This window comes from Nyctereutes procyonoides, unplaced genomic scaffold (genome assembly GCF_905146905.1).
Source record: "Nyctereutes procyonoides isolate TBG_1078 unplaced genomic scaffold, NYPRO_anot_genome, whole genome shotgun sequence".
Classification (NCBI taxonomy): domain Eukaryota; kingdom Metazoa; phylum Chordata; class Mammalia; order Carnivora; family Canidae; genus Nyctereutes; species Nyctereutes procyonoides.
The window spans coordinates 22,066,646-22,092,299 of record NW_026575139.1 but is presented as its reverse complement, the minus strand read 5'-3'; the positions used below and the strand labels follow the sequence as shown (position 1 = coordinate 22,092,299).

At 40.4% G+C, this 25,654-nt stretch overlaps 1 protein-coding gene and 1 long non-coding RNA gene across 2 annotated transcripts in view; one reads left to right on the top strand and one right to left on the bottom strand.

The window, feature by feature from the left end:
• SNW1 (SNW domain containing 1) overlaps window positions 1-8,707 on the bottom strand; it is a 34,238-nt gene extending 25,531 nt beyond the window's left edge. The window contains exons 1-2 of the mRNA XM_055304121.1: window positions 8,635-8,707; window positions 3,888-4,041 (exon numbers count right to left, since the gene is read on the bottom strand). Coding sequence (XP_055160096.1) covers window positions 3,888-4,041; window positions 8,635-8,648 — 168 coding nt within the window. The 5' untranslated portion in view covers window positions 8,649-8,707. The remainder of the gene's footprint in view (window positions 1-3,887; window positions 4,042-8,634) is intronic.
• Window positions 8,708-8,816: 109 nt separating this feature from the next.
• Window positions 8,817-23,942, top strand: LOC129496120 (uncharacterized). The gene is made up of 3 exons (XR_008661667.1): window positions 8,817-8,913; window positions 15,317-15,420; window positions 20,229-23,942. It is a non-coding gene; the product is annotated as an uncharacterized LOC129496120 (long non-coding RNA).
• Window positions 23,943-25,654: the final 1,712 nt, after the last annotated feature.

Below are 25,654 nucleotides of genomic sequence, written 5' to 3'. Positions count from 1 at the left end.
AAAAAATATATTTAAAGATTTTATTTATTTATTCATGAGAGACAGAGAGAGGCAGAGACATAGGCAGAGGGAGAAGCAGGCTCCATGCAGGGAGCCCAACATGGGACTTGATCCCAAGACTCCAGGATCATGCCCTGAGCCGAAGGCAGATGCTCAATATTTCTAAAAATATTTTTTCCTGGGATGCCTGGATGGCTCAGTGGTTGAGTGCCTCCCTTTGGACCAGGGCATGATCATGGAGTCCCGGGATCCAGTCCCACGTCGGGCTCCCTGAATGGAGCTTGCTTCTCTCCCTCTGGGGAGGGGTGCACCTGATTGGCTCCGTTGGTATAGCATGCAACTCTTGATCTCAGGGTTGTAAGGTTGAGCCCCATGTTGGGTCCAGAAATTTCTTTTTTTTTTTTTTTTAAATTTATTTATGATAGGCACACAGTGAGAGAGAGAGAGGCAGAGACACAGGCAGAGGGAGAAGCAGTCTCCATGCACCGGGAGCCCGACGTGGGATTCGATCCCGGGTCTCCAGGATCACGCCCTGGGCCAAAGGCAGGCGCTAAACCGCTGCGCCACCCAGGGATCCCGGTCCAGAAATTTCTTAAAAATAAATGAATAAATATATACATACATACATACATACATACATACAGTGACTTGGAGTAGTTCCTCTCTGGGATTATGCCACTAATCTGATAGGTTTATTTCTTTTTGCTTTGGATTCTCAGGCATTGCTTTAAAAAATGCTTTGTGTGGGCAGCCTGGGTGGCTCAGGAGTTTACTGCCGCCTTCAGCCCAGGGTGTGGTCCTGGAGACCGGGGATCGAGTCCCACAGTACCCTGCATGGAATGGAGCCTGCTTCTCCCTCTGCCTGTGTCTGTGTCTCTCTCGAATAAATAAATAAAATATCTAAAAATTTTTTTTTAATTTAAATTCTAGTTAATTAACATAGAGTGCAATATTATTTTCAGGAGTAGAATTCAGTGATTCATCCCATATAACAAGATTGGAAAAGATATTAAAATCAATCATTTAGAGGTGATTTGATGAAGAAACTTTATGTAAATAACTACTTTTAAAAGACCTCCTCCTTCAAGAAATATTCCATTGGATCCCAGATATATGATTTCCTAGGTATAATATGCTGACTTGCTAAAGAAAAATTTTGACATTTTATTTTATTTTTTTAAATTTATTTATGATAGTCACACAGAGAGAGAGAGAGAGAGGCAAAGACAGAGGCAGAGGGAGAAGCAGGCTCCATGCACCGGGAGCCCGACGTGGGATTCGATCCCGGGTCTCCAGGATCGCGCCCTGGGCCAAAGGCAGGTGCTAAACCACTGCGCCACCCAGGGATCCCTTATTTTATTTTTTAATAATAAATGTATTTTTTTCTTGGTGTTCAATTTGCCAACATACAGAATAACACCCAGTGCTCATCCCGTCAAGTGCCCCCCTCAGTGCCCGCCACCCAGTCACCCCCACCCCCTGCCCTCCTCCTCTTCCACCACCCCTAGTTCGTTTCCCAGAGTTAGGAGTCTTCCATGTTCTGTCTCCCTTTCTGATATTTCCTACCCATTTCTTCTCCCTTCCCCTCTATTCCCTTTCACTATTATTTATATTCCCCAAATGAATGAGTAATTTTGACATTTTAAAAAACAAAAAATAAGGGTGAGGGAGACATTTTCTTACAAATTAGGCAGAAAATAGTTAAAGCATTTCCCAGAAAGGTGCTACCTGTACCTAGGCCATCAATATGACACATGCTCAGATTTGCTAGGGTTCTTGAACTAGAATAAGCACTTTAGAACTGTGGATGTGGCATTATGTGGTCATTAAGCCTGCCAGAAAAATCATAGCTTTTCCTTTGAAAACTAGAACAAAATGCTTTCTCCATAGAACGTTCATTCCCCTACAAAAGCATTCACAGTATTTCCAGATTAGCTGGCCATTTCTGTTTGATTTTCAAATAAACTGTTCTGTTCCACCAGGATATATGAAACCTTTCGTCAAGTAAGATTTTAAAAAGTTAATAGTCCCTGACTGTCCTAATGCTGAAATGGAAATAGGATGAGATTTCTGTTGTATGTAAAATGATGCCTGCCACCCCTGCCCTATAATCTATTGAGAAGCAAACAAAGAATATCTATCATCCCTCAAAAGAGACACACTATCCTTTGGTTCGATAATGCCAATCACTACCTTTCTGTCCCAGGTAAGTGGGCATTATAGCCTCCTTGATTATCTTTTATTTTGTCCTGCTTCTCACAAATATACTATCAGTGAAAACAAAAGAAACAACAACAATGCCTTAGTAATTTTAATAAGACTGGTCTTTGCATATTAGAATATTAATTAAGTCTAGAAGAGGGCTGAGGAAAAAAAAAAAAAAACAAGGAAATTTTTTTATGACATGATCTAGTTGGGAGTTTGTCTTCTAGGCTCTACAGAGTGTTCTGGTAGGTAGGGAGAATGCCAAACATGGAAGAGGCTGAGAATGCAGATGGCATCTTGTAGGGTGTGAAGCAACAGATTTCAGTCCAATGAATGCTTAGTTCACTAAGAACACCACGTGGAAGCATATGAAAAAATGAAAAAAGGTAAAGGCATGGACCCTTCACATTGTAAGGTAAAAATCACAACTGTAAAAGGAAAGAATGTAAGAAAGTGATAAAATGAAGATACCTGGCTACAAAAATGAATGGTTTAAGAAGAGAGATTTTTAATAGGGCAGGTACATTCCTTGGGAAGTGGAGGAAGGAAATTTGCAGGAGTCAGAATGAATATTAAGAGATGGAAAAGAAAAAGGCTCAATCAAAGAGGAAGTGGTCTTGGGGAGGCAAAATAGTTAAGTCTCAAATATTTGCTTTTCTCCCTAGACGAAAAAGGTGGTCAAGCATGAGAAATCTGCCCTGGAATTAGGGAAAGGATTATGTATTGAACTGCAGTACAAGATACACAGTAACTAGGAGGACAGGTACTGTCAAATAAGTTTGTTTTTTGGAAACAAGCTAGAGATATAAAAAGATCAGTCCAGATTCATCTTTCTCCTTACTGCCTCCAAACCAACAATCAAATTCTCTTATACTGGGACGCCTGGGTGGCTCAGCAGTTTGGCGCCTGCCTTCAGCCCAGGAATCCTGGGACCCCAGGATCGAGTCCCACATCGGGCTCCCTGCATGGAGCCTGTTTCTCCCTCTGCTCGTGTCTCTGCCTCTCTCTCTCTGTGTCTCTCATGAATAAATAAATAAAATATTTAAAAAAAAACTCTTATAGCTTCTAAAAAATTAATCTGTATATTAGACATATAGAAACATTCTCAAATTGAAAACAAGAAAACAGATGAAGAGAGGTCAGGATCTGCTGACTAAACAGTAACCAGCACAGGTATGATGCAAAAACACTTCTTATTATTTATTCTTTTAAACTCCTTGCCAGTGCTCTTGCCACTATACTTAATAGGAAGGAAATCAGAAAAGGAAACACTGCTGGAGTTTTCCCTGGAGGAAAGCTGTCTCTGCAGGGTTATGTGGCATTGTGCATATAGGGAGAAGGGAGGGAAAGGCACCCGAACATGAACTTGTTCTTTCATTTTCTCCTCTTACTTTCCTATTATTTTCCCTCTGCGGTACTTGCTAGATTTATAGAGGGTATGTTAGTTTCTTTTGTACGTTTAATAGTTGGACATTAAGAAGCGACACAACCAGGTATAATTCTCTCATGTTCACAAAGCAGTGATACTAAGCCAGAAGAAAAAGATCAATGCCCTAAGAGGAGTACATGTCTTAGGAACTCATCACCAGGATTTCTAGCATATTGGCATTCATGTGCAGACGTTCTATGGTTTAAATTTATTTTACAAGGGTATTATAATTAATGTTAGCACAATTATTTACCTCTAATAATCGAGGTATCCAGCCTTTCCTGTACCCATATGGAGGAGGTTCTCTTCGGGACGAGACCAGTGAAGTCTGTCTTGATCTCTGGGATCTTGCTTTTTCTTCAGCCTCAAGCTGGTCCTGAGATAGCTGAGTAGGTGCAGGTAAAAAGCTATAAGCAAAGATAATAAAAGTCAGAACTGTAAAAAATTCTCACATTAGATCATTGCAATTTGGCCATCAGAGGCTATTTTACCATAATACTTTTTTCCCTTTAGCAGGTCAAACATGTCAATGATTTATGGCATTATTAAATATCAGTCATTTTATTTTGTCTGGAAAGAAAGAAATACTCGGAGATATACAGTAAAACATGTTTGACTAGGATGCAGGCAAATGATGCCCCAAATAAAAAATTAATAGGTATTTCATATAATAAATAAACTATTGAGTTTTTATGCTTCCACATTTCCTTTCTTATAACAAGGAAACATTCTCAATTACCAGGGGCCAACTGTCCACTATACAGTTGCACTAGTGTCTTTCCTACTTTCATACTCCTTATTTTTAACTGCTTTACTCTTATGCTTCTTACTTTTAACTATTTTAGCATCAATACAAAAAAATAAGGATTAGCACTGAATGTAACAAAGAGGTGGACAAAAGAAAGAAAATATAAACTGCATATTTGTGTGTTTTACCAAAGGTATCTAACTTAGAATGCAGTTTAAAACTTAAGAAGTCAAAGATTCAAAGCAGAAATCCTAAATATGTACTTTGTTACTCTTTAATCAAAGCAGCCTTTCTACCAAGCAATTCTTAGCAACTTTGAAGTGTGATAAATGTTACTACAGAGATATCCCAAAGTACCACAAAAGGATTCCAGTAATAAATAATACATTTAATGGAAAAGTTAAGGTTTCTTTGTAATTCTTGGTTAGTAAGCATATTTCAGTAAGCAACAGAACTTATTTATTCAAAATATTTATTGAGCACTTGGGTGCAGGTACTGTGCTAGGTAGGCAATGAGACTATAAACTGAGAAAGACCGGTTACATCTTGCAGAGGAGAGACAATTACTCATACAAATCCACAATCACAAATTGTATTAAAGCTGAAGGAAAAAATACAGAGGGCTATACACGAGAGGGATCTATTCTAGAGTTGGGTACTATGATGGATAAGAACCCAGAGTTCAAATCCTACCTATGCAAGGTAGTAACCCAGATAAGTTACCTACCTCTCTGAACCTGTTTTCTTATCTGTAGAGGCAGATCAAAAGATGACCTACCTCACAGAGTTGCTCTAAGTACTAAATGAGAAAATCGATGAACCCCCTTCACAGTGTCTAAATATTATTCAATACATACTTGATTATTTGGATCTGTTCCACAATTCCCCCCAATTTGGGTTTGTTGCACCTACCATGCTCCCACAAGACCCCCTATATACTACTATTATAACATCTGTCTTACTGTTTTAGAATCATCTACTCATTTACCTTTCTTTTTCTCACCAGAAACTTGCAGGAATCATGCTTTCAGCTTCTTTCATCCCTAACTCTTTAGGCATTGTCTAGCTCACAGCACATCCTTTCCTACAGTGCTTTTACAGAAAACTCTTAAGAAAACTTTTTTTAAAAAAATATTTTATTTATTTATTTATTCATGAGAGACACAGAGACATAGGCAGAGGGAGAAGCAGGCTTCTCTCAGGGAGCCCGGTGCGGGACTCGATCCCACCACTGGGATCACGCTGTGAGCCAAAGGCAGATGCTCAACTACTGAGCAACCCAGGCATCGCTCATTCATTCATTCTTAAAGATTTATTAAGTAATTTCTACATCCAACATGGGGCTTGAATTTACAACCCCAAGATCAAGTCTCATGCAATACTGAGACAGCCAGGTGCCCCCACCCTAGATCTTTTAGTCCTTGTTTCTTAGCATTGATTTCTCTGCTCAATTATACCTCCCCGGAGCTGTTTTCTGACCATCTCAATCAAAACACCACCACCCCACTCCACATTTTGAGTCACTCTGTCCTTTTATCTTTGTTATTCCTAGTAATCACTACCTGATATTGCATTATTGATTTGTTTACATATAGATAGGTAAGTAGTTCGTCTTTCCTAGACTGTAAGCTCTTCGAAAATAAAGGAGTTTGCCAGACTGATTTAATACTGTAAAACCAGCACTAGAACAGTGTCTGGCACATGGTAGATCTTCAACAAGTATTTGTTGAATGATGAATGAATGGATGGAGGACTGGAGTCAAAAGTTTTGGGCTTTTACCATAATTCTATTCAGTATAACTCATATATCCAATTCATAGGAGGGATACAAAGATAGTGTAAAGAAGCCAAAATATTTATTATTTTCTCTTTTCTTTACCTTCTGCTGTAAGAACTGATTACTAAGATGATCCAAAGGCAGGCAGCCTGCCAAAGCAAAGAAAGGGTCCAGACGATACAGTGAACAAGTAACTTGGCCTGGATTAGGGTCTGAACATACTCTAGCCTTCCAGAGGGTCTTAATTTTGTTTTTCCTTGTAAAAGATGACATTCCCACAAGAGGCACACTCTTGTGGCAGGATAGGGGAAAGGGGTACATAGTGGGCTGTGGGCTGTATATGTAAGCAGAAAGTGTACCTCAGTGGTTCTCAACTGGGTGGCAAAATAACTACAATGTAGGTATTTGATAATGTCTGGAGACATGATTGTCAAGACTTAGGGGATAGGGAATGGGTGAAGGGGAGGGAGGTGCCTCTGGCATCTAATGTATAGAGGCCAAAGATGCTGCTAAACATCCTACTACTATACACAGGACAGCCCCACACCAGAATGAATCATCCAGTCCAAAACCTCAACAGTGCCACTGTTGAGACATCTTCTATTTATTTTTTTAAGCTTTTATTTATTCGAGAGAGAGAGAGAGAGAGAGAGAGACAGACAGACAGACAGGCAGAGGGAGAAGCAGGCTCCATGCAGGGAGCGGGACATGGGACTTGATCCCAAGTCTCCAGGATCACGCCCTGGGCTGAGCGGTGCTAAACCGCTGAGCCACGGGGACTGCCCACTGTTGAGACACCCTGGTCTACCTTTTCCCCTTTACCAAATAAAGCATATTAAATGCAAGTAATATTATTAGATACATAACCCCAAATACAGTTGCATTTAGAGAACTAAATCAGTATGACCTTAAATCTTTAGTTAGTCACAATAACTGGTGACACCAATACTGCAACACATCAATATGTTAAGTCCCTGCTGTTACGCATTCCTTGGTAGGTCTTGGAGATAAGGTAACACTTCACCTGCAATCAAATCAACCAGAGCTCACTGAAATCAGAAAACTATGTAGCCTCCAAGACTAGCCATTTAAGGACTGCACTCTGCCACTGCAATGTTAAGCCCACAATAACCCACAAGATCTGTTATTTTCCCTGTGTCCTTTTCAAATCCCACCTTTTCCACAAATCCCTTCCCTCACAACCCTGGTAATCTTTGCCACAGTGCCTCCCACCTGGAGGCGCACTCAAATGTCTGCTGCTTACTAAATGGAACTCCTTAGTTCATCCAACTTATTTAGTCTAATTCTTTTTGCACTTAAGGTTACTACTACACAAGTGAGCATTCTGTGCTGTTCTTTCTTCCGTATCTGTATGCCTTGGACCCCACCTTCCCTGCAAAGACTGTTAGATGGCTTTGTGTGTGTGGTGTGTGTGTGTGTGCGCGCACACAGGCCCTAGGATATAGAGAGCAAGGCCCCCAAAATTAATTCCCCCAAGAACTTTCTGATTAAAACGTTTTGTGGGATCCATAACTGCCATCAGTCAGGAAAAAGAAGCGTGAGGAGAATCAAGCATGTTTAGGGAGCTCAAGCCGACGTCCCAAAAACGATTTCCTTCACAGGCATCTTTGACAACTCAACTTTTCTTGCTCGCGTTCGCATACGGGAAGTTTTTCTTCTCAGATGGGGCAGCAGGTCGCCGACTAGCAGGAGTTATGTAACTCCTCGGAATCTCCCACTTAAGCATCTCTCTCTCTCTCTCTCTCTCTCTCTCTCCCCCCCCCCCAAAGGCGGGGACCACTTCACACGCGGTTACCAAGGCAACCGAGAACAGCAAAAATCTGAAGTGGTTCTATCTACGGAAGAAATTCTAAGGTCCAAAGTTAAAAGTGCGGAGCAGCGGCTCATTACTGGTAGACAGTGGCCACTACAGTGGCTAATTAAACAAAAAGACCTGTGTTCGGTGCCGGGCTCCTCACCTCACATCTTTTTTTTTTTTTTTTTTTTCTTTCTTTCTTCAGGAATCCTGGTTTCGGGGCACAGACGAGACTTCGGCAGACACACGGCGGTAAGCCGGCTCGTCGGCTCCCGCCGCTTCACTTCGTCCAGACAAATAAGCCACTGCCCTCCACGCCCCCACCGCGCCCGCCCGCGGCGCGGACCGGACCGAACCGAGCGCTCTCCACAACCCCGGGATGCGACTCCTTGGCATCCGAGGCCGGAGAACTATTTGTCGCGCCAAGGCTCTCGGCCCTCGTGAGGGGACGAACTCGACCCGGGAAACCGCTGAGGAAAGACCCCAGCTTCCGTGAGGCCTAGCCGCCCCGGAGGCCTGCAGGAGGGCCTAGCCGCGGTCCCAGCCCATGTCGCTCTGTGCCCCGCGCCAGGTCACCGCCCGGAGACAGTGGGCAGAGGAATAAAAAACGTGGGTACTCCCAGACCCTTCCGTATCGAGGACCCCCTTCAACAACCCACCTGGTGAGCGCCATCTTCTTCCGCTTCTTCCAGCGCGAGCGACAGCACCGCGGGGCGGGTCTTTCCCCTTGACGAGGAGGGGAAAGGAAGGAGCACGCGATGCGCAGGCGCCTCGGCCGAACGGCCTTCTGGGATTCGTAGTTCTTTGGACAAGCGAGCGCGATTCTGCCCTAAGCCGACCGCGCGGTTATAATGAGACTAAGGCTTCAGTTAAGGCAGATGCGTCGCTGGTACCCTGTGACGGAATAGGGCGTTCCCTATTCTTCCAAAATAACGAAGGTGAGTGAGGTGCCTTTTAAACCGCTTTATTTTATTACCCACTCAGTCTCATTCCCCGTGTAGTCATCCCCAATACAAGAAGAGTATCCTGGGAATGGCAACGTTAAATAAAAGGGTGACGGGGTTTTAAAACAATGGGAAATCGGGAGACTGTCGAAGGGAGAGTTTGGGAACGCTCCAAAAATATTCACACTCGAAACTTTTCTCTGAACTCTGCCCCCTACCTCCACCCCCCACCCCCAAAACACTGTCCTGGGGAGGTCTTGTGTGATCTTCGGTAAGTTGCCTTTACAGCACTTCTTTTGTGTATTATGTATGCTTTTATGTAGGTGCGTGTTTAGATTACGTGTTTAACGTAGATTATGGATTAGACATAGTTTTTTTTAAAGATTTTATTTATTTATTCATGAGAGACATGGAGTGAGAGGCAGAGACATAGGCAGAGGGAGAAGCAGGCCCCGTGCAGGGATCCCGGGTCTCCAGGATCACGCCCTGAGCCAAAGGCAGATTCTCAACCCGCTAAGCCACCTAGGCGTCCCAAGACATAATCTTTTTTTTTTTTTTTAAAGACTTTATTTAGGGATCCCTGGGTGGCGCAGCGGTTTGGCGCCTGCCTTTGGCCCAGGGCGCGATCCTGGAGACCCGGGATCGAATCCCACGTCGGGCTCCCGGCGCATGGAACCTGCTTCTCCCTCTGCCTGTGTCTCTGCCTCTCTCTCTCTCTCTCTGTGACTATCATAAATAAAAAAAAAATTAAAAAATAAATAAATACTTTATTTATTTATTTGAGAGAGAGAACTAGCAAGATCGGGGGTGGGTACTGGGGGAGAGAGAAAAGCAGGTTTCTCCCTGAGCAGGGAGCCCCACACTGGGCTGGATCTTGGGCTAGATCCCAGGAACCTGGGAGCATGACCTGCAGTGAAGGCAGAGGTTTGACAGACTGAGCCCCTAAACATAATCTTTGACAAACTGATAGGATAAATGAAATTTGCTTACAAATATTGGAGAGAGGGAAGTGGGTGGAGTATAGATGAAATGAGAATAGCCATTTCTGATCACTGTTGAAGCTGGATAATGGGGAATTGGATGTTTATTATACTAACACGTTTGACATCTTCCACGACAAAAAGTAGATAACAAATTTTTAGTTGTAGTATAGCACACATAGAGAAAGGTGCATACACCGTAAGTGTACAGCTCTTTGAATTGTCCTGAACCAAACACCCTACTTTGAGCAGCAGAAGCAGAATCCACTACCCAGGGTGACTCAAATTTCTGGTGTGACAAGATGTTGTAGATGCATCTAGTACTTTTCTAGATGTACTGATTCCAAGTCATTTGGAATGACTTGGAATCAGTCATTTCTCCAAGAAGCCCTCTTTTAAGTGGGAAAGCGATATTTTAGAGAACACAATCTGGATGCTACAAATATTCATTGTTACTGGGTTAATTATTGTTTGTAAGCCTCTTTAGTCAACAGAACTAAAAAATTTGGATATACACACATATTTTTTTAGAAAATGCACCACGCATTTACATTAATATTTTTCAACTCAAATTTAGGATTACACAGATTTTACTTAACTTTGATTTTTATATGCATATCTCTTCTGAAAATCTTGGTGCCTAATGGCATTAACGTAATTACATATGGCAATAACAATTTATTAACATAATTAACCTAATTGTTTTACCCTACTGTATATATAAAATAGTTTCAGAATAACATTACTAAAATGATTACTAAACATATGCTTAATGATAATAGTTTCTGCTTTTTTTTTAAATAATTCTTTTTGCCCTTAGAGTATATCTCTCTAGGTGTGTATAGTTAAATTGCATTGCTTTAATGTTATTTAGGGAGGGGTGCACCTGATTGGCTCAGTTGGTATAGCGCGCAACTCTTGATCTCAGGGTTGTAAGGCTGAGCCCCATGTTGGGTGTAGAGATTTCTTAAAAATAAATGAATAAACCGTGACTTGCAGTAGTTCCTCTCTGTGGGATCCACTAATTTGATAGGTTTATTTCTTTTTGCTTTGGATTCTTAGGCCTTGCTTAAAAAAATGTTTTATGTGGGCAGCCCAGGTGGCTCAGCAGTTTAGCTCCACCTTCAGCCCAGGGTGTGGTCCTGGAGACCTGGGATTGAGTCCCACGTCGGGCTCCCTGCATGGAGCCTGCTCCTCCCTCTGCCTGTGTCTGTGTGCCTCGTGTGTCTCTCATGAATAAATAAATAAAATCTTAAAAAAAAAATGTTTTGTGAAACAGTTGCATGGCTTCAAAGCCAAAATTTACCAAATAGGTAGTACATTTAGAGAAGTCTAGATTCTTTCCCTGACACTTCTGTTGTCTTCCTTTCCTCTCCCTATAGACAAACCTTAGAAAAAAAAATTTATGGTTTATCCTTTCACTTAAAAATATACACAGATACATATATATTTCTATGCTTCTCTTACTCAGACAAATGGTAGATACCACACACACTTCTCTTCACCTTCCTTTTTTTCACTTATTATTATATCTCGGGAGATCACTCTTCTACAGTATGTAGAAATCACATTGGAGATTTTGAGCAGAGAAGACACGTGACCTGATTTGTGTTTTAAGAAGATTGTTATGACTGCTGTGTTGAAAATGGATTCCAAGAAACAAGGAAGGGAACAGGGAGACCAGTTTGGTGGCTTTTGTGATAATTCAGGGGAAAGATGCTGGTGGTTTAGGGAGGGAGGTAGTAGTAGAGATGGTAAGAAGATATTGGAATCTGGATCTATTTTGAAAGTAAGATTAACAAATTTTAATGATAGAATTGATGGAAGTATGAAAGAGAATAATCAAGGATGGCTCCAAAGGTTTTTGTCTGAGAAATTAGAGGGATGGAGTTGCCACTTACTAAGATGGGAAAATTGCAAGAGGGTCATTTTTGTGGAAAAAGATCAGGAGTTTGGTTTTGAACATATTACATTTGAAATGGTTATTTGGCAAAGACAGCCAACTAAAGATGTCATGTAAGCAGTTTTATATACAAGTTCAAAGTGTGGGGAGAAATGTCTGGGCTGGAGACTTTTTGGGGTAGATGGTATGTAAATTGATGATACTAGATGAGATCACCTAGGAGTGAGTATAGCCACAGAGGAGAAATGGTTCAGAGGCAGTTTGGTGAGATGAGAAACCAGCGAAGGAGACTGAAAGGAATGGCCAGAGATTTGATCAATGGAGAGAGAGAAAGCATCCATCTTTCTTTTGGATCAGAAACTATAAGAGTATAGGCTTGAGTTACCAGTATTTATCTATCCTGGCAGATAGCGAGAGCCTGTGACAGGAAAAAAATGAGGCCACCATGCAGAAAGAAGGAAACCAGAAGGGTAAAGAGGAGAATAAGAGGTTGAGAGATGTTGAGACCTCTGGACAACATCATGGGAATTCCTGGATTCAGCAGTACTTAAAGACCACACTATCCTGAATTTTTAAATTTAATTTTTATTTATTTATTTTTATCATCTTGAATTTTTAAAGTAGTGAGCAAATGAATTATTTTGTTGGCTCAAGTTAGTTTGAGTTGATTCTCTATCATTAACAATGGAAAAGAGTTTATACAATGTTTATTTTCTGTGCTCCAATAATACTTGTTCTTCCCCCAATCTTAACATTAATCACATTTTATAGATTTTTAAAAAAGATTTTATTCATTCATTTGACAGAGACAGAGAGAAAGCACAGGCAGGGGGTGTGGGAGAGGGAGTAGCAGAGACTCTCCACCGAGTAGGGAGGCTGATATGGGGCTCAATCTCAGGACCCTGGCCTGAGCCTAAGGCAGACATTCTACTGACTGAGCCACCCAGGCACCCCACTGTGTAGATTTTGGTGGTTTACTTGGCTACAAAGAGGGTTGAATCTCTCTTCTCTCCTGTGCCTGAACAATCTTGGGCAAGTCCTCAACCCTCACTGGAAATAGACTCCTTATCTGTAAAAGCATAGAGTTGGACCAGATAATATCAAAGATTCCTTCTAGTGTCAATATCCTTTTATTCTTGATACTTTTTTCTAGGGTGGTTTTTATTTTTGTTTTTAAAGTAAGCTCTATACCCAATATGGGGCTTGAACTCACAACCCTGAGATCATGAGTTGCATGCTCTGCGGACTGAGCCAGCCAGGTATGCTACTTTTATCTAGTTTTTAAATTTCTAGATAAAGAGTTTTAAAAATTTTCCATTCTGGAAACTATTAATACATGCAACTTAGATGAAGCCAAGAGGCATCAAGCTGAGTGAAAGAAGCTATTCTCAAAAGATTATATTATTACATTAGTCCTCAAGCGATGCAGACGTTAGGGACATCAACTCTCTATATAGTCAAAAATCCTGGGGATCCCTGGGTGGCTCAGCAGTTTAGCACCTGCCTTCGACCCAGGGCATGATCCTGGAGTCCTGGGATCAAGTCCCACATTGTACTCCCTGCATGGAGCCTGCTTCTCCCTCTGCCTGTGTCTCTGCCTTTCTCTCTCTCTCTCTGTGTGTGTCTCTCATGAATAATAAATAAAATCTTAAAAAAAGAATCCTTGTATAATTCTGACTCCCCTAAAAGCTAACTACTATAACTTAACATGAAATAAAGTAACTTAATACTTATAATACGGTAAATTAAAGAAAAGAAAATGTTATTAAGAAACTATAAGAGAAAAAAAATTTATAATACTGTACTGTATTGAAAAAAATCCACATATAAGTGGACCTCGTGTTTCAAACCCATGTTATTCAAGGATTGGATTCCATTTATGACATTTTTGAAATGATAAAATTTTAGTGATAGAGAACAGATCAGTGGTTGCCAAGGATTAAAGGTGGAGAGCAGGGGTTCCTGGATGGCTTAGTCAGTTAAGCATTTGCCTGCGCTCAGGTCATTATTCCAGGGCCCTGGGATCAAGCCCCTCATACGGCTCCCTGCTCAGCAGAGTCTGCTTCTCCATCTCTCTTTGCCTGCTGCTCTGCCTACTTGTGCTGTCTCTCTCACTCTCTCTCTCTCTCTCTCTCTGTTAAATAAATACAATATATATTTTTTTAAATACAATATTTTTAAAAAATAAAAAAATAAAGGTGGGGAGCAGATGTGACCTCCAAAGGAAGTTTTTTTGGGTGATGGAATTGTTTTATATCCTGAATGTGATGGTTACATGCATCTATATATCTGTTAAAATTCATCAAACTGTATATCAAAAAAGTCAGTTTTACTGTTTGACAATTAAAAAAAAAAAAAAAAGCCTGGTCTAGTTCTGTCTATTGTTAGAAAGGAAATGGAAAATGTATTCATTTTCTATTGTCATGTAACAGATTACCACAAACTTAGTGGTTTTATTAGCTCACATTTCTGTAGGTCAGAGGCTGGCACAGCTTGACAGGTTTCTCTACCCAGTGTAGCACAGGCGGAAATCACAATGTTGGCCAGATTGGATCTCATCAGGCTGAGGCTCTGCAGAAAAGTCCATTGCCAAGTGCATTCTTGTTGTTGGCAGAATTTGGTTTCTTGCAGTTGTAGGATTGAGGTCCCTGTTTTGTTGTGTGCTGTCAGTGGGGGCCACCCTCACTTCTTGCTGGCCTCTCTCAGGCCCTTCCCATTATGGACATTTGCTTTCTTCCAGGTCAGCTGCGTCACATCTCTTTCTCTTCTGCCACCCGCTGGAGAAGAATCTCTGCTTCTAAAGGGCTCATTGATTAAGTCAGGCCCATCCAGATAATCTCCTTGTCTCAAAGTCAACTTTGCCCTATAACGACATGTATTAACAGCCCCAGGGATTAATGCTGGGCATGTATGTGAGGGGTGGGCCAAGAGGAGATCTTGGGATAGATCTGAGAATCCTGTCTACCACAGGATATAAGCCAAAAGGGAAAAAAAAAAAACGATTTTGCTAAATGCAGGATTATTGATCACATCACTTAGTGTAGCAAGCATGATCTAGGAGTTTGAAGATACAGATTCAAGCTATAGCTTCACCAATAAACTGTGTTATCATGGTCAGTGATGTGATATGGGCCAGGAGTGAATGGTCAAAAAAGAATTCTTGAGATGTTTTGGGTGCAAAAAAGGTTTTATCAAAGCAGAACAGGACCTGTGGGCAGGATGAGCTGCATTGTGATTGTGAGGAGCGATTGATTATATACTCTTAAATGGGGGAGGCGGTTGATTGTAAAGGAAAATTCTAAAGAGATTTTCATATGTTAAGATTTATGGGATCGTGGAGGTCTGGCTATTGTCAAGCTAAAGTTGCTTTTTGCCTTTAGCAAAGCATTAACAGTGAGGCAGTTGTGAGTTCCTTGAGGAATGCCGTACTCTGTCTCAAGAACTTATCAGTGGGCTGCAAGTTGTAGAGAAATTTAATTTTTGTCTACATTTCTTTTGCTTTTGTTATAATCAGTCAAGATACTTAACTTCTCTGGGCCCCAATTTTATCAAACTTAAAATGCTGACCATGTTGCCTGCTGTACGTGGATCATGGAGCGATTTTGGGACTTAATTGAGGTAATGTAGGTGAATATATTTCACTCAACTCTAAAGCGCTATGTAAATATATTAGTTATTACTGTTAATACTTTGGTTGACATTGATCTGCTTTAACCTCTGCTCCAGGAATGTATCATCTCTAAAAAGAGAATAAAAAAGGAGCAAATTAGAGAAGGTCCCGGAAGCCAAGATCAAGGAGCTTAGATTTAATTCAGCAGGTGATTGGGAGCTGAAGGAGGACTTAAATAGAGGGCTGGGTCATAGAAACTGGCAAGAAAGACGGTTCTTAAGTCAGAGTGGGTTTCTATGGTGATGAGAGACAAAGGAGGCCACCGAGGACAAGGTGAAAGTAATTAACATGGGAAGTTGGTAAGATACAGACTCAGACCTGGGATGCAGGATTGAAAGAAAGGGGCGGAGAAGTGCCTCTACGAGGCTCTCATTTCTCACGGAGGCACTTTCATGTGAAGCATTTCTACCAGTCGTGGTCCCTCACTGTCCTTGGGGTGTATAGAGAATAGCAACAGACTTTAATAGCAATCTTGACAAAACATAATTAAGAAGGCACATCTACTGCAAAAGCAATACGATATTATACCCTAAGGCCAAGCACTTTATTCAGTTCTGTGGGGGAGGGGGCTTGTGTTCTGCTGTGCTGGATCTTCCTTGCAGCATTCATCCCTCATTATCACAGGTAATTAGCAGCTGCCTGCTTCAAATAGAGAGCCCTGTGCAGTCCCTGGTTGCCGGGAACCATCAGCTCACTCCACTCTTGGCCGGTTAGAGGGGGGAATTCGTTCCCAGAGAAGTGAGGGCCTAACGTGATTCCTAACTAGTTGTGACTCCATAGCCACAAGTGACATAACACGAGGTGGTAGGGTGGAGCGGTTAAGTAAGCACAGATTCTGAAGTCAGCTTTCCTGGCGTTCTCTCCCAGCTCCCTTATTTGCTAGCTGCACATCCTGGGCATGCCACTTCTCTCTCTGTTTTCTTACTGGCCAAAAAAATGGGAAAAGTAAGTATAACCTATTCTTGTAAAATTGTCAGGACAATTAAATGAGGTAACCATGTAAAGTGCTTAGAACAATGTCCAGGGTAGGGCGAATGCTCAAAAAAACAGTCACTGTTTTCTGGCCTTAATTTTCTTGGCCTTAACATTCATTAAGCTTCTTTGAGCTTCAGATTTGCATTTGTACAGTGAGGCAATTGAACTTAATTTTATTTCTAAGTTACCTTCCAGTTAACATTCTATTCTTCTATATGATGGATGTTTTATTTATTGCAATACCAGTATTTTTATGCTCTGATGCCATTATGCTTTAGTTATTGCTGCTTTACTTATATTCATTCTCTGGTGAAAAGTCGTATTGCCCCACCTCACTTTCTTTTCTATATATTTATAGAGTCTTTCTTTTCTTTTTTCTTTTTTTTGGTATATTTTTTAATTGGAGTTCGATTTGCCAACATATAGTATAACACTCAGTGTTCATCCTGTCAAGTACCCCCCCTCAGTGCCCGTCACCCAGTCACCCCAACCCCCCCGCCCACCTCCCTTTCCACCACCCCTTGTTCGTTTCCCAGAGTTAGGAGTCTCTCATGTTCTGTCTCCCTCTCTGATATTTCCCACTCATTTTCTCTGCTTTCACCTTTATTCCCTTTCACTATTTTTTTATATTCCCCAAATGAATGAGACCATATAATGTTTGTCCTTCTCCGATTGACTTACTTCACTCAGCATAATACCCTCCAGTTCCATTCACATCGAAGCAAATGGTGAGTATTTGTCGTTTCTAATGGCTGAGTAATATTCCATTGTATACATAGAACACAGCTTCTTTATCCATTCATTTTTTTTTAAAGATTTTATTTATTTATTCATGAGACACACAGAGAGAGAGGGGGGCAGGCAGAGATACAGGCAGAGGGAGAAGCAGGCTGCATGTAGGAAGCCTGACATGGGACTCGATCTTGAGTCTCCAGGATCAGGCCTGGGCTGAAGGCGGCACTAAACCGCTGAGCCACCTGGGCTGCCCCTCCATTCATCTTTTGATGGACACAGGCTTCTTCCATAGTTTGGCTATTGTCGACATTACTGTTACAAACATTGGGGTGCAGGTGTCTCGGTTTTTCACTGCATTTGTATCTTTGAGGTAAATACCCAGTAGTGCAATTGCTGGGTCATAGTGTAGCTCTATTTTTTAACTCTTTGAGGAACCTCTACAGAGTTTTCCAGAGTGGCTGTACCAGTTCACATTCCCACCAACAGTGCAAGAGGGTTCCCCTTTCTCCATATCCTCTTCAACATTTGTTTCCTGTCTTGTTAATTTTATCCATTCTCACTGGTGTGAGGTGGTACCTCATTGTGGTTTTGATTTGTATTTCCCTGATGGCCAGTGATGCGGAGCATTTTCTCATGTGCTTGTTGGCCATGTGTATGTCTTCTTTGGTGAAATTTCTGGTCTTGTCTTTTGCCCATTTCATGATTGGATTGTTTGTTTCTTTGCTGTTGAGTTTAAGAAGTTTTTTATAGATCTTGGGTACTAGCCCTTTATCTGATATGTCATCTGCAAATATCTTTTCCCATTCTGTAGGTTGTCTTTTAGTTTTATTGACTGTTTCTTTTGCTGTGCAGAAGCTTTTTATCTTGATTAACCCACCTCACTTTCATATGCTTTCCCAATTTTTAAATATTTTGTAGAGTCAAAGTATTAGTTTGTATTAAAGTATAGTTAAAGGGGCCAGACTTACAGATTACTTAGAAACTGCAAGAGAAAAAGTGTAACTTTGTAATGGAGATATCATGCCATGATCACTGGTATTATTTTTAGAAGGATAGTCTGACATTAGTTGCTTCCCCAATTACCTTATCAAGTCAGATCTAACTTTCAGTTCATAAGAAATTCGGAATATCTTCCGAATATCTTCTAGGGGAAGAGATAAATAACACAAAGAAACAGAAAAACCAGAATGTGAGCCATTCTACAGGATGACTGGCCTAGACTCTTCAAAATGTCAAAGTTATAAAGAAAAAAGTAATAGAATGGATGAAAAGAGCTGGACGAGACATACTAAGTACAATAAATAAAAGGTTGATTCGATTCTGGTTCAAATGGGGGAAACTGTGAAGATATTGTTGGGCCATATGAAACAAATTTGAATATGGACTGTTAGTAGACTACGTTATGGAATTTTTGCTAAAAGATATCAACAATTGTTAATATTTTGTTATATTTGCTTTCTCCCTCCCTCCCTCTCTGTCCCTTTACCACACACACACACACACACACACACACACAAACTTTGTCATTGTTGTTAAGTTGAACTGTTTGAAAGCAAGTTGCATACATTTCATCCCCAAACGCTTTGGCATGCATCTTCTAGGAATAAGGACATTCTCATAGAGCTTTTCCTCTATGGTCAGGAACAGGACAAGGATGTTCACTCTCACCAGTTTTATTCGACATAGTACTAGAAATGGGTTTTTCATATATGGGCTATATTATGTTGAGATATGTTCTCTCTAAACCTACTTTGTTGAGGGCTTTATTTTTTTTTTAATTTTTTTTATTCATGATAGGCACACAGTGAGAGAGAGAGAGGCAGAGACACAGGCAGAGGGAGAAGCAGGCCCCATGCACCGGGAGCCCGATGTGGGATTCGATCCCGGGTCTCCAGGATCGCGCCCTGGGCCAAAGGCAGGCGCCAAACCGCTGCGCCACCCAGGGATCCCATGTTGAGGGCTTTAATCATGAATGGATGTTGTACTTTGTCACATGCTTTTTCTGCATATGTTGAAATGATCATATGGTTCTTATACTTTCTTTTATTAATGTGGTATACCATGTTGACTGGTTTGAAAATATTGAACTATCCTTGCAGCCCAGGAATTATAGTGATTATAGTGAATGATTTTTTTTAATGTACTGTTGGATTTGGTTTGCTAGTATTTTACTGAGAATTTTTGCATCTATGTCCATAAGGGATGTTGGCCTCTAGTTCTCTTTTTTGGTGATGTCTTTATTTGGTTTTGGTACCAGGGTAATGCTGGCCTCATAGAATAAATTTGGAGGTTTTCCTTCCTTTTCTGTTTTTTGGAATAGTTTGAGAAGAATAGGTATTAACTCTTTTTTATTTATTTTATTATTATTATTTTTAAAGATTTTGCTTATTCATGAGAGACACAGAGAGAGAGAGAGAGAGAGTGAGTGAGAGAGAGAGAGAGAGAGAGAGGCAGAGACACAGGCAGAGAGAGAAGCAGGTTCCATGCAGGGAGCCTGATGTGGGATTCCATCCTGGTACTCCAGGATCACGCCCTGGGCCGAAGGCAGGCGCTCAATTGCTGAGCCACCAGGCATCCCCTTAACTCTTTTTTAAGTGGTGTTTGGTAGAATTCTTTCATGAAACCATCTGGTCCTGAACTTTTCTGGGAGTTTTTTGATTACTGATTCAACTTCTTTGCTGGCTATCAGTCCATTCAAGTTCTCTATTTCTTCCTGCTTCAGTTTTGGTGGTTTATATGTTTCTAGTAATTTATCCATTTCTTCTAGGTTATCCAATTTGTTGGCATATAGTTTTTGATAATATTCTCTTATAATTGTATTTCTGTGGTATTGGTTGTTATTCCTCCTCTTACATTTGTGATTTTATTTATTTGGGTCCTTTATGTTTTCTTTTTGATAAGTCTGTCTAGAGGTTTATCAATTTTATTAATTTTTCAAAGAACCGGCTCCTGGTTTCATTGATCTGTTCTAATTGTTTTTTGTTTGTTTCTATATCATTTATTTCTGCTCTAATATTTATTGTTTCCTTCCTTCTGCTGGCTTTAGGCTTGCCAACAGCATTTTTCAAAGAGCTAGAACAAACATTCCTAAAACTTGTATGGAACCACAAAGACCTCAAATAGCCAAAGCAACTTTGAAGAAGAAATTTGCAAAGCTGGAGGCATCACAGTTTCAAACTTCAAGTTATATTACAAAGCTGTGGTAATCAAAACAGTATGGTACTGGCAGAAAAATAGATACTAGCTCAATGGAACAGAATAGAAAACCTAGAAATGAATCCACAACTATATGGTCAATTGATCTTTGACAAAGCAGGAAAGAATATCCAAGAGAAAAAGACAGTCTTTTCAACAAATGGTATTGGGAAAACTGGACAGCAACATGTGAAAATGCAACTGGACTACTTTCTTACACCATACACAAAAATAAATTCAAAATGGATGAAAGACCTAAATGTAAGACAGGAAACCATCAAAATCCTAGAAGAGGCAATAACCTCTTTGACGCTGGCCATAGCAACTTCTTTCTAGGTATGTCTTTGGAGGCAAGGGAAACAAAAGCAAAAATAAACTATTGTAACTTCATTAAACTAAAAAGCTTCTGCACAGCAAAAGAACTCATGAACAAAACTAAAAGTCAGCCTGCAGAATGGGAGAAGATATTTGCAAATGACATACCCAATAAAAGGTTAGTATCCAAAATCTATTAGAAATTTATCAAACTCAGCACCCCAAGCAGTTATAACCCAGTTAAAAGTGGCAGAAGACATGAATAGGCATTTTTCCAAAGAGGCCAACAGACACAGGAAAAGATACTCAACACCACTCATCAAATGAAATGCAAATCAAAACTCCAGTAAGACATCATCACCTCATACCTGTCAGAGTGGCTGAAATCAACAACACAAGAAACAACAGGTATTGGCAAGGATATGGAGAAAGGGGAATACCGTTGCACTGTTGGTGGGAATGCAAACTGGTGCAGCCACACTGGAAAACAGTATGGAGGTTCTTCAAAAAGTTAAAACCACCCTATGATCCAGCAGTTGCATTACTAGATATTTACCCAAAGAATACAAAGATCCTAAATCAAAGAGGTATATGCACCCTGATGTTTATAGCAGCATTATCTACATGAGCCAAAGTATGGAAGCAGCCCAAATGTCTATTGATTGATGAATGGATAAAAAAGATGTGGTGTGTATTGCTACATATATGTATATATATATACATATATACACACATATATTTATACACACATATATTGGTATATTATTCAACCATAAAAAAGAATGAAATCTTGCCATTTGCAATGACATGGATGGAGCTACAGAGTATTATGCTAAGCAAAGTAAGTCAGAGAAAGACAAATACCATATGATTTCACTCATATGTGGAATTTAAGAAACAAAATGAGCAAAGGAAAGAAAGAGAGAGGCAATCCAAGAAAGAGACTCTTAACTATAGAGAACAAAACCTATGGTTATCAGAAGGGAAGTAGGTGGAGGGAATGGGTTAAATAGATGATGAGGATTAAGGAATGTACTTGTGATGAGCACTGGGTGATGTATGGAAGTGTTGAATCACTATATCATACCTAAAACTATTATTACACTGTTTGTTAACTAAGAAATTTAAATAAAAACTAAAAAAAAGAGTATACCCTCCCCCCTCCAAAAAAAACCTTCTGTGCTTCAAAGGGTAGCATCAAGGAAGTGAAAAGACAGTCTACAGAATAGGAGAAAATATTTGCAAATCATCTATCTGCTAAGGAACTTATAGCCAGAATGTATGAAGAACTCTCACAATTCAGCCACAAAAAGACAAATAATCCAATTAGAAGACAGCAAAGGATTTGAATAGATGCTTCTTTAAAGAAGACACATGAATGGCCAATAATCACACAAAAAATTGCTCAACATCGTGAGCAATCAGAGAAATGCATATCAAAACTATATTTACTAGGGTGACTAAAATAAAAATGACAGACAAAAACAAGTATTAGTAAGGCTGTGGAGAAATTGGAACCCTCATACACTGCTTATGGTAATGTAAAATGGTGCAGCCACTTTCAAAAACAGTTTGGCAGTTCTTGAAGAAGTTAAACATAGGGGATCCCTGGGTGGCTCAGCAGTTTGGCGCCTGCCTTTGGCCCAGGGTGCGATCCTGGAGTCCCGGGATTGAGTCCCACATCAGGCTCCTGGTATGGAGCCTGCTTCTCCTTCCTCCTGTGTCTCTGCCACTCTCTCTCTCTTTCTCTCTCTCTCTCTCTATCATAAATAAATAAATAAATAAATAAATAAATAAATAAATATTAAAAAAAAGAAGTTAAACATAGAGTTATCTATGTTATCTATGGCCCAAGAATTCCTACGTATATAGTTCAGAAATTTGAAAATATACATCCATGCATAAGCTAGAGTACAAATGTTTATTCATAATAACCCCAAAGGAGAAACAATCCAGTGTTCATCAACTGATGAACAGATAAACAAAATGTGATCTATCCATCAAATGGAATATTATTTGGCAATAAAAAGAATTATAGTATTGATACATGCTAAAACATGAATGAATCTTGAGCAAGATTAGCCCACATGCAAAGTTGGAGGGAGCAGTCTACAAGAGATTACCTTCACTTTTAAGACTAATCACAAATTGGGAGTTCCTAAAGCCCTCTTAAATTTGATCATTCATTAGAGGGACAGAACTCACTGAAAGGTGTTATCCTCATGATTTATTACAGGAAAAGGTTCTAGATTAAAATCAGCCAAGGAAAGAAGTGCATAGGGCGGAGTCCAGGAGGATTCCATATGAAGCAACCAGTTGACCTCTCCCTATGTAACCAGGACAGCATTGCTTTCCTGGCATTGGTATAGACAATATTCAGGGAGTACTGCCAACCAGGGAAGCTCACCTGAGCCCTGATGTCCAAAGTTTTTACTCGGCCTCCATCATGTAGGTATGTCTGATTGCTTTTGTGGTTGATCTCAGTCTCTAGCCCCTGCAGACATCTACTGATACCGGGTGACCTCAAGCCCACACTAAATCACATTGCTGGTCTTTCTGGTCAGCCCCCACCCTAAGACTATTTGATGTGGGAAGCCTCCACCCTAAACCATATTTTTAGACTATCCAGTGCCCTAAACTCGGAGGCAAACAAAAATACTCTGATTAAGCATGATATTTCACAAGTTTAGAGATTACTTCCCAGAAGCTGAAGACAAAAGCCAGATCTCTGGCCAAGGTGAAATTCTTGACTACAGAAACCTTGGAAACATGTTAAGTGAAAGAAGCCACTCACAAAAGGCCAGATATAATTCCATTCATATGAAATTTCCAGAATAGACAAATGCATAGAGACAAAAAGTAGATTAATAGTTACTGCGGAGGAGGGGGCTAGTGCTGGCTGGTTTAGTCTGTAAAGCATGGGACTCTTGTCCATCTCAGCATTGTGAGTTCAAGCCCCATATTGGGCACAGAGCTCACTGAAAAAAAAAAAAAAAGTTACCTGGGGCTGGTTTGTGTGGGGATGGAGGATGGGAAAAGTGAGTGACTGCTAATAGGTAAAGGATTTCTTGTCAGAGTGTTGAAAAATTCTATAGTGCTGATGGTGACACAATTCTGTGAATATACTAAAAACCACCGATCTGTATACTTTAAAAGGTGAATTTTATGGAATGTGAAATATATTTCAATAAAGCTGTAAAAGTGAAGTCAAGTAAAATGCAAAATTAATAAAACGAATAAATAAGTGAATAAAAAGTATGATATAGTATCCCTTCATTAATTTTTTTCCAAATTAGGTTTAGAATTATCTTGTTGAATACTTTTTGAAAAGCTTGTAGGAATGTTTTTATTGAGTTGACTGTGAATTTACGTAGAGCTGGTATCTTTACAGTTTTATGTCTCAGGATCACTGTTTAGGTGTTGACTTATTAAAATCTTCTTTCAGGGATCCCTGGGTGGCGCTGCTTTGGTGCCTGCCTTTGGCCCAGGGCGCGATCCTGGAGACCCAGGATCGAATCCCATGTTGGGCTCCCGGTGCATGGAGCCTGCTCCTCCCTCTGCCTGTGTCTCTGCCTCTCTCTCTCTCTCTCTCTCTCTCTCTCTCTCATAAATAAATAAAAATTTAAAAAAAATCTTCTTTCATATCTTTCAATGACATTTTGAAGTTTTCTTTATATAGACTACCTATCTCTCAGGACATTGATTACTAGGTATTTTATTTATTTGTTATCATAAGTGCAATCTATTTTTATATTATTTCTAAATACAATAGTAATTTTTATTAGGCAAACCAAAAATGTTCTGAAACATAGCAATTTATGAATAGAACCAATGTTTTCAACTGTAGATTACTTAAAGTTAGGGTTAACTTGTATATGGTGAAATGTGTTCCTACATCTCCTTCCTGGGATTGAGCAGTTCTTTGGTTTGATGTACAGGAAAGCAGCTTTACTATCAGCTACTTCCCTCCTTGAGCTAAGGGATTTCCTGTTTAAAAGCACTGCAAGACCTGCTGACCCCATTTCTTTTCGGATTTAATTATTCTTTTTGAAAGTTGACTCTAACCTGAAGGGGATTTGAAACGTAAGGCTCCAGTGGGGAATGAAGCTTTAGACCCAAGATAACTATTCCTTTTTCTGTTGAACAGCCTGGCAGGGGAACAATTTGCCCCCTGCCCTGAGCACTGTCATTTGTTTTGATCACTTTCATTCCCTATCAAGTGTGCTGCCAGCTCAGAAGGCAGCCATCTGATATCTGAAGTGACTCCTTTCATTATTGCCTTGTCTTTTCTCTAGTAACAAGATATTCCACCAGAATATGCCTGTTTGTGGTTTAAGAAGCTGCAGTGTGTGCATAGCTATGGATTTAATAACCATAAGGGGAAAAAATACTGGCATAATAAGAATAGTTACTATTTGCTGATGAGCTCTTCTGGGCCCGTTTATCTCATTTACCCCCTTATGCCAGTTCTATGAGTAGTTAACACTTGTTTCCATTTTACAGACCAAGAAATGGAGGCTCAGAGATGTTATGTAAATTGCCTAAGATGACAAATAGAAAGTGACCAATCTGGGCCTTCATCCCAAAGAATATGATCTTAACCACTATTCCATACTGGCCCCCAAGTGGAAGATTCTACTTTTCTTTTTTTAAAGATTTTATTTATTCATGAGAGACAGAGAGAGAGAGAGGCAGAGACACAGGCAGAGGGAGAAGCAGGGTCCATGCAGGGAGCCCGACGTGGGACTCTATCCCGGGTCTCCAGGATCACGCCCTGGGCTGAAGGTGGCGCTAAACCGCTGAGCGCCTCCCCTCCCCCGCCCCGCCCCCCACGGGCTGCCCAAATTCTACTTTTCTAAGAAATCTGGAGTCAGATGTGAGTTTGAGTATTGCTCTCTTTGCTTTCTAGCTGTGTAACGTTTAGCGCTCTACCTACCTGATAAGGTAGTGAAGATGAGGTGA